Here is a 9,201-nt window from a genome sequence, read left to right on the forward strand (position 1 = left end):
GTCCACAACTCCAGTTGATTAAATTTATGTAGTTTTCACATCTTCACATGATTTTTCTAAATTAATCATCATATTTTAGTGCAACTTGCCAGCATTTTATTCGGACAATTATTAGGCTACAAGTATACAATATTGTTCTTAACATTGTCAACACTCAACAGATGCATGGTATAAATTATTAGAAATGCATAGCAGTACTTAAAACCAGTTGAATTATTGCAAAATTGAAGCATCAAAGAATTGGAAACTGATAAAAGAATACCTGAAAACTTATAAAACAAACTAATCACGTGCTATACTCAAACAAAGAAAATCCCAAATTTCCACTTTTCTATTGCCTTAGTTCCAAATCAATGCTTAATTTGCTCTTTCATTTTTTCAACTTTTTTAGAAAATCGAAAAGGATATGCAACAAAATGTATTAATATTGATCTAAGAATCCCAGAACAAGATGCAAAAAAAAAAAAAAAAATGGGGGAATACAAACTCAACTCTTAAGACGTAGAGAAATGACTGAATAAAAATTAACCTAATTAGATAACCGGTCATAAATACAGCAAACATTATACAAACGAATCTGAGAGTAATCAAAAGAAATCGATTAATCAATTGTCGCCCAGAAAACACGTGCCTCCCATTAGGTTTTGATCCTTGTCGCCTTTCTTCCTCTTTCCGTCTTTTTCTTCAACATGAAATTGATTAATCAATCAAAAGAAACAAATACAAATAGAATAAAATAAATTAATGGTTATTGAAAACAAGAGATTCAAAAAACAGACCACCACCGAAAAATGTTTCCTCACGAACAACCGACGATCAACTCGGTCGATGTCGACGATTTGAGGAGAAAATAAGAAACGATGTAGCTCGAGTGCATAGAGTATTGTAGGCGTGAGAGAGAAATGGAAGATAGGGTTTGGTTTTGGGTTCGGGTTCGGGAGCTCGTGAAGTTTTGTTATGAAATTTAAGTTTTTTTTTTTAGAATTAATCTAGTGGTACATAATGGGGTGTACCTAAGGGTGTACACCCACCTCACATGGGGTGTGGAGTCTACCCGAATAAGTATTTTTTATTCGGGTGGATCCCACACCCCATGTGAGAGGGGTGTACACGCTTAGATACACCCCTATGTACCATTAGTACCACCGTTTTTTTTTATTATTCTTTAAAGAAAGCGGGTCGGGCCGATTTTGGACGGTTTTTATTGATCAACACGTGACCCGACCTGACCCGACCCAAACATTTAGAGTGTGTTTGATTGGCATGGAAAATATTACCTAGAAAAGAAAATATTTTCGACCTTTTGTGGAAAATAAAAACCACCTCTACCCAAGGAAAATATTTTCCTTAAAAATAAGGAAAATTAGGCATATTTTCAAAAGTTGGAAAATGTTTTTCATGGAAAAAAATAGCAATCAAACACTCCAAGTAGGAATTTGGGTGAAAAATTGATATTTTTCATGGAAAATAAATGTAATCAAACACACCCTTAATGTTGATTGACATTTGAAATGATATGGAAAATTTTGAATTCTAGTGTGGAAATAGAATTTGCTCATAGGGGTATTTTCCTCTAAATAATTTGAAAATGGATATTGACAAAATTGTGGACATTTTATAAATGACTAGGTGAAAATGGATATTATGTGAAATTTCCTCATATAATTATTATTATTTATTTGATACCATATCACTTAAACTTGAGAAAATAGAAGAATTTAATTTAATGGGTTCACTTAGAGTACGGTACCCAGCATTGAGTAATGAGTATAGAGTACACCTGGCCAGATCAGGTCTACTTGGGTTGTGCTAAGCTCGGAAGGCCACTGGACCCAATATTATTCTTTCCTTTTTTCCAAAAGTAACTATTATATTTCCGTGAAAATAAGTGAATTATTAAAGCCATTTATTTTTTGTGATTTAATGACTAAACTTAACTTATAAGTAATCGTAATCTTTGAAGCAAAGCAAAACTTACTGTGGTACTTTTTTATGTTTTTACTTCAGGTATATAAAAAGTCATATGTTGATGGATTCAATTAATTTGGTTATGAGATGGGTTCAATATGGTCATGCTACTAAAATGTACAAAATCAAAATGACAAAGCTACCGTGAGAATTTAATTAGTAAAGAAGAAAATTTGAATATCATAAAATACCTAATTGACTATAAATAAATTAATAATTAGAGTGCATAAAAGAAAAATAAACCAAATCTGTTAAAATTAACTTTTACCAACCCTATGCACAATCATATTATATTAAATTTCGAATCAAAAGTCTGGCACGTACTCATTTAGTTTGATTCAAATTCGAGTGTCGTCTAATCCATAAAACTCAAAGATCTTGTATTCTCCATTATTTTGTTGATAGAACTCCGGAGAATTATTCTTCAACCGGCGAGACTAAGCCCTTGTTGGACACCAATTAATTTATTTTATTTTTTGCCACATGATTATTTTCAATCACATATTCATACAATAAAGTATTTTACATGTAAATTCAAAATTTTTTCCAACTTTCTAACTTTACATTCTTTTTAAAATATTATTCAAAACACCTCCCCCGGGCTAAATTACATATTTATTTATAAGGTGAAAAATCAAAATGTCTTAATCATCAAAATGACAGTTTGAAATGTAGTGTCAAATGTGATTGGAGTAGAGAGAGGACGTGGCAGCTTTTTATTTTTCTTTCTCGTATAAATCTCTCTACCGTGTTTGACCCATTCCTCAATTCAACTTGGGTGGGGATTCCTGTGTCCGTAAGTCTCATCATTTTATTCCTAGTTGGCCACTATTAGATCTGGTTGTCATTTTTATTTTGTTTGATACATATGAGTCATCAGCCTGTCGATGTGTAATTGGAATTTTAAAATACGCAATGAGGTGTACTTTTAAAGGAAGTAGTTTGTTGCACTTGTCAGTCTAACTATCGTTGAAATTTTGGAGACCTGTTAAAAATATCTTTGATCGTGCTTTTCTCAAACTCATGAGTTTACAATCTATCTTTTCCAAAAGAAAAGGAAAAAAAGCACTAGCTTGAACTTTTAGTAGAAACAAGTGCAATCATATCCATAGAAAGTAAATGATTTATAAATTTTGGTGCTCTCTCAATCTCTCTAACAGGATTATATTTTTTATATATAGATTTTAATGTTGACAAAGGAATGCGATGTTAGTATTTAGCAAGAATTAGTCTGTGCGTACATACTAATTCTTCACCGAACAATTTCAGAACAATGGAATGGATGGAGTGGATATTTTTTTTTACAATTTTTCACCCCATGTGAGTGTTCGTAGGATTTTGTCATTTTGTGTAACCCCTACCAGTGCACCAGGAATTATTCATTTAACACAATTTTTTAATTGTTTTACCAATTGTCATGTGACAAGTGTTAATGTCTATTTTGTAGAGAATTGTCAAGAGATCAGATATCTCATTCACAGTGTCTAATCTTAGTTGATCAAGTTGGACACGTAAAACCTTGGATTACCACGTTCTGTTCATGCAAAAATGCATGCACTTGGAAAAAAAGGAAACAACTTGCGTTTGTCAAAACTGAAGGAACATGCCTTGTTACCCATTTCAACATCATAAAAAGAGGCAAAAGCGGTCCATTCACTGCTTTTTTACTTCAATTCTCTAAGGATTTATCAGAATAATTAAAAATTTATATGTTTAGATATTTGATGATATACCATCCAATCTAGGAACAAGAAAAATCAACATTTCTGTAGATAGTTATACACGGACATTGGAGCGTGATTCACTACTTAAATTCGTCATATCAGTGACGTAGTCAAGACTCGAACTCAATTCATGCTTAATTTAACTAGGAAAATTTTTTCAACGATAAAGATAGTAATATCAAAAATGAAAATTTAAAAGTAAAAATCACATAAAATATATTTTCTGAAAATTCAGGGGGACCTATATCCCACTTGACACCACCTATCACTGTATAGAATTACGTTGACATAGTGACTTTTGAGTGGATTGTAGTATGGATCAAAAACAATGAATTTGTGGACATTTTTTCGTTGACATGCGGTGAAGAAAATATTTTAGATTTTAGTCAATATTATCGCCTTACAATCGACAAAATATCAGTGCAACCTTCCAAATTCAAGGAGGCTTCGTCCCACCCGGCTGTTGAGTGTGACTTTTTTGTGTTTTTACATTTGTTCCCCCAGTACCTACATGTGACTAGATTCTCCCTAACGCAATAAAAGAAGCCTCCGTTTGATCCACTTTCTTTGGCCACAAAAAATGAAAAATATGATCGTTATTCATCATATTAAGTCACCATATTTGACTTTCTATCTTTTTATAGGATCCATAATGACTATTTTTTTCATTCTCATCCTTAAATCTATGAAAATCAAACGAGGCATAAACTTACAATAAGAGTTCGATGGTCTTTCCTATAAGTTCATAACATTGCATTGAGAGAAATTGTGTTTGATACCAAGAAGATATGAAATTGCACTGGAGATAATGACAAGTTCAATGTTTTGGATGAAGTTGTGGTAGTAATTGAGTCACATCGAGGTTGAGCTGTGGTGATCGAATTACACCAATTGAGTGACACCGATGTGGAGCTGTATTGATCAAGTTATGCAGAAAAATGGATTTTTCGCTATTGTCAAAGATTGTGAAGTAATCAAGACGCGTTTTGTGACTAGGACGAGAGATTTGATGATTGCAGTGCAAATAAGCCAAAATGGAGGATAAGGTTTGAAGAGTCTATCAACTTGATTCTGTCTACTACAATTGATTAAAGATTGATGGAATCTACAGGTACAAGAGCGTGACAATAGGTATCGAGACGTGACATGAATTGAGATATTTTAGATTAAAGTGGAGAATCTGAAAAATAAGAAAGTCCAATTGGAAAAAGAAAAAGAATTTTACTTTGACAATAAAAAAAGGAAATATCGCAATAAGGTAAAATAATTCCTTTCATTAAGGAATGTGACCAAAATGGAAATTTTTAGAAAAATTGCATTGGACGAAAGCATCATTTTGCAATCAAGAAAATGATCCTAATATTTAGAGACATTGCATTAAGAATAATAGTGCTCGGCACTATGGTGACTTGAATTCAAGTAGAAAATTACAAGTATCTAAAATTGTGAAAGTTTAGAGAAAGAGAGTTGTAAAGAGAAGCTAGAAAAAAAAATAATGGTAAGAACTATATACGTTGTAGGTTGATTGTTCTAATTTTGGTCCGGGAGAAGTTATGAGAGTGAAGAAATCATTGTATTGTGAGATTTTCTCAACTAATAGAGTCTTCTTCTTCTGTGGTTGTTGCTGATAATCATATTTAATTATTGTTTTTCTCTTTTTGACTCATTTTTGTGGTTCGTTGCGTTACGTGTAATTAATTTTTCATAAATGAAGAACGACAGTAATTGAAATGGAATCATTCATCCAAATTCAATATCCTAATATTGCACCTCTACAATATTTGTACTCGGACCTAATATATATATATTCAAAAAACTTCTATTTTCGTATCCCATAGAAATTGAATATTACGTATTTTTTTGTGTACCGTGTAATCTATCACAAAGCTTCGTTCAAAAAATATGGGACTAACAATTAAATTTTGAATTATTTTTATTTCAATAAAAGAATTGGAGTATTTTGTTCTTTAATGAGTAAAAATAAAATTACAACGGAGTATCGAAAACATTTTAACCGTTTTCTTTCCATCTTAGTATCAATGTTGCAAACAAACAAAATTAGAGAAGATCAATCACCTCGTTGTAAGTGATGCAACTACATTGAATTGTAACGTTAAGTAAATTGAAAATCGATCTCAATCATGAGTTTATAACACCTTCTCATGAATAGTTCAGAGTTGAGCATCAGCTCAACCTTTTTATTTAACATGTGTTTGAACCCCTTTTTTTGATAGAATGAATTTAGTAATAGTGATTTTTTGAATAATGTGTGATAAATAATTTAAGAAAAAATGAGTTTTTTTATATAATGAAGTTAAAAAATAGGCTTACTCTGATGTTATTTTTTAAAAAATCAAAAATGTAATCTGTCAAGCCAGCCAGCCAGCCAGCCCTATGGCTATGAGGGTTAAAATTTTGGTGCACGGTTCAGAAGACAAAACTAGGTACGGAAGTGCATTATGTGGAGTGGGGCCCATCCTCGTCAGCAAGTCCAACGAATTTATCCATTTCGCTCTCAAATGGATAACTAGTAAAAAGCATCCTTATCATTTGTACTCATTGCTAAATCAGTACATATCATTTCAAACTTGACAATTACTTCCTCATTTCAAACATTTCTTGCTCCTTTCCGTTACATTCCATCAAATTCTTCTATTAAATATGTGTAATTTGGTTCAAAACATTCCTGTCGTTTGTTTTCATTACGCAAATAGTCCCCATTGTTTCAATTTTGATATTTCGACACTCATATCAATCTTTCTTTACTTACATGTCCTTATCATATATATTCTTCACTATAATATAGTAAAATGATTAATTTATCATCATTTTGAAATAAATAGAAAAAAGAAATAATATTAAAAAATTATATTCCGAGTTTCATGTTTTTTAAAAAGTACAAACTAATATCACGTAAAATGATTTAAAACATTTAAAAAAAAGAAAAATATTTTATCTCCGCAATTAACCCACCTACACCTACGCCCATCCCCTACACTCCACCACCACCACCAGCACAAAATTAATTAAAGAGATAATTAAAAGTATAATAAAAGTAAAAAACAAAATGGTGCTTATTTCTCATCAAATATTTTATTTATATTTTCAATTATCTTTTTAATTATTTTAATGATGGTGGTGGTGAAGGAAGATAAGCGTAGGGGTAGGTGGATTAATTGAAAAAATAAAATATTTTCTTTTATTGAAATATTTTAAATTGTTTTACGTGAGTTTCGCTTGTATTTTTTTCTTAAAAAAAAATAGAAACTCTAGATACAATTTTTCATATTACTTCTTTTTTCAATTTGTTTATTTAAAGATAATGATAAATTAATCATTTTATAATGTTATAATGAGAAAATGAACGATAAAAATCTTTTTAAGCAGAAAAATATCGATCTAAGTGTTCAAATTTCAAAATTGAAGTGAAAGAGACTATTTGAACAATTAAAGCAAATGATAAGAACGTTTTGCATCAAATTAAAAATATTTAAAGGATGGATTTAACGGAAATGATGAAAAGGACCATTCTGCAATAAATGTTTTAAACGAGGGTATAAATGATAAATTTAAAACTATAAGGACCGTCTTCACAATAAGTCCAAACTTGAGGAATGTTTTTTGCTAATTACTCTTCTCAAATCTAAACCCGTGTGCTCTAAAAATCTAAAAAAGATTTATTTCTGTCCCCGTCTATTGTCCAAATTACCCCCACTTTTTCTACCCAATTTCTCTTGATTATTTGTCAAAATCAAATAATAATAGTAACTGTAAATTGGATTGCAACCCGTTTGGAACTTTTAATTTTTACTGTCCATTTAAAATATTAGCAAAATTTGTTCTGTCTTGTATTTCAAATGCTTTTCTTTTACTTTTGAATTTATAATTTTTACAAAAATGTGTTTTATAATAAAGTTTTCATTAATTATGAAGAAAAATCACAATTACTCGTTGAACTTTTTCTCAAGATTGTATTCCAATATTGAAGATCCCGTCGTGAATATAATAAAAGTTATCTTTTCAATAAATTTAAGACTTATTTTAGGTAGCTTGGTTCAAAATCATTTATGTTCCAAAAATTAAAGACGTAGAATCTCTATAAAAATGATAAGTATGAAAAATCAAAAGCCATTTCAAATTGACAACAAAAGAATTGGTGAGCCAACCTTAGACGTATATTGCAATGATTGAAGAAATGTAGACCCCGAACGAACGGTGGCGTGTTGCCTCGTCATGTCATAGAGGATATTATATACAAATTATAAAAAGAAGGATTTTGAAGAAGAATGTGAAAATGTGGAAAATTTTTGGGTTGCCCATGTAATTTTTCAAAAGATTTGTGTTACTGTTGCAAAATTATTTATATCATTCCAGGGTTCATACTAATTACTAAGCAACCCACCATATGCCCTAATGCAAATATTTTTTTTTGAGGGGTTTGATTCTCTCCTCCTTTCAATTCAATATATTCTAACTCAGCTGTGTTTTGATGCTAATATTTTTAAGATCTGTTTTTGCTAGATTCTTGATTTGATTTTTTTATTTGATTTGATTTTTTTTTCGTTTTGAATTTTCAGGAGAAATTCTGTAGTGGATCTTGAATCTATTTCCATAAATTATAAGAAGAGGAAATGGACTGTGGTTTGAAGCATCAGATGATTTCTCATTCATCTGTAGAGGATGAATACATCATGGATATGGGATCTGAAAATTATGGGTATATATTTTCTTTTTAATAAATATTTCTTTGTCTACTTTTTTACTGTGTTTTTAACTTTTTGGCTACTTTTTTTCTTCTGGAAAAAAGTAATTTCAGCAGCAGAAATAAATTAGGTGTTAATTTTAGATTATATTGAATAATTTTTCAGCTGCTCGCATTACCGGAGAAGGTGTAAGATTATAGCACCCTGTTGCAATGAGATATTTGATTGCCGGCACTGCCACAATGATGCAAAGGTTGAACCTTTTATGTATTGTTAATTTGTTTAAAATTAAGATTTTAGCAGAAATTTTTGGAAATAACTCTTATGATTCTTGAACAGAATTCAATAGAAGTCGATCCACTTGAGCGTCATGATATTCCCCGTCACGAAATAAAAAGGGTTAGTTTATTTTACTTGCATTTCTTTTATTATGTGTGTAAATGTTAACATAATGTGGATACAAATAGGTGTTTGGCTTTTTTTTTTTTTTAATTAGTTCTTTTAATTTATTTCCTTGTCATATAGAAAAGAAAATGACAAGAAGGATTTTTATTTTCGGGATTTTTCTGTCAAATTATGTCAAAATTCCAACGTTATCCGTGTCGGATGAATGTGTTGTTTGATAGGCGGACAAGCTATGGCATTTATGATTTGTCCCATGATACAGCTTCTTATGGATAAAGGCATAAATACTTTGTTTTATTTCCTATCCTCTTTTTGTTTGACACCGATATTAACCGGTCTGAGTCGACAAGTTTGTATTTTTTTATTTTTTTTCCTAGTCATCCGTAAGAATGTCTGCGTTC

The 9,201-nt window shown here is 30.7% G+C and overlaps 1 protein-coding gene and 1 long non-coding RNA gene across 2 annotated transcripts in view; one reads left to right on the forward strand and one right to left on the reverse strand.

Annotated features, from left to right (window-relative positions):
- Window positions 1-407: 407 nt before the first annotated feature.
- LOC111365236 lies at window positions 408-949 on the reverse strand. Its single transcript, XR_002697390.1, has 2 exons — window positions 780-949; window positions 408-682 (listed from the first exon to the last, which is right to left on the reverse strand). It is a non-coding gene; the product is annotated as an uncharacterized LOC111365236 (long non-coding RNA).
- Window positions 950-8,017: 7,068 nt separating this feature from the next.
- Window positions 8,018-9,201, forward strand: part of LOC111365241 (E3 ubiquitin-protein ligase RZFP34-like) — a 3,359-nt gene continuing 2,175 nt past the window's right edge. The window contains exons 1-4 of the mRNA XM_022985662.1: window positions 8,018-8,128; window positions 8,270-8,409; window positions 8,561-8,648; window positions 8,735-8,794. Of these exons, the coding sequence (XP_022841430.1) occupies window positions 8,324-8,409; window positions 8,561-8,648; window positions 8,735-8,794 (234 nt within the window). The 5' untranslated portion in view covers window positions 8,018-8,128; window positions 8,270-8,323. The remainder of the gene's footprint in view (window positions 8,129-8,269; window positions 8,410-8,560; window positions 8,649-8,734; window positions 8,795-9,201) is intronic.

Source organism: Olea europaea, chromosome 2 (genome assembly GCF_002742605.1).
Source record: "Olea europaea var. sylvestris chromosome 2, O_europaea_v1, whole genome shotgun sequence".
Classification (NCBI taxonomy): Eukaryota; Viridiplantae; Streptophyta; class Magnoliopsida; order Lamiales; family Oleaceae; genus Olea; species Olea europaea.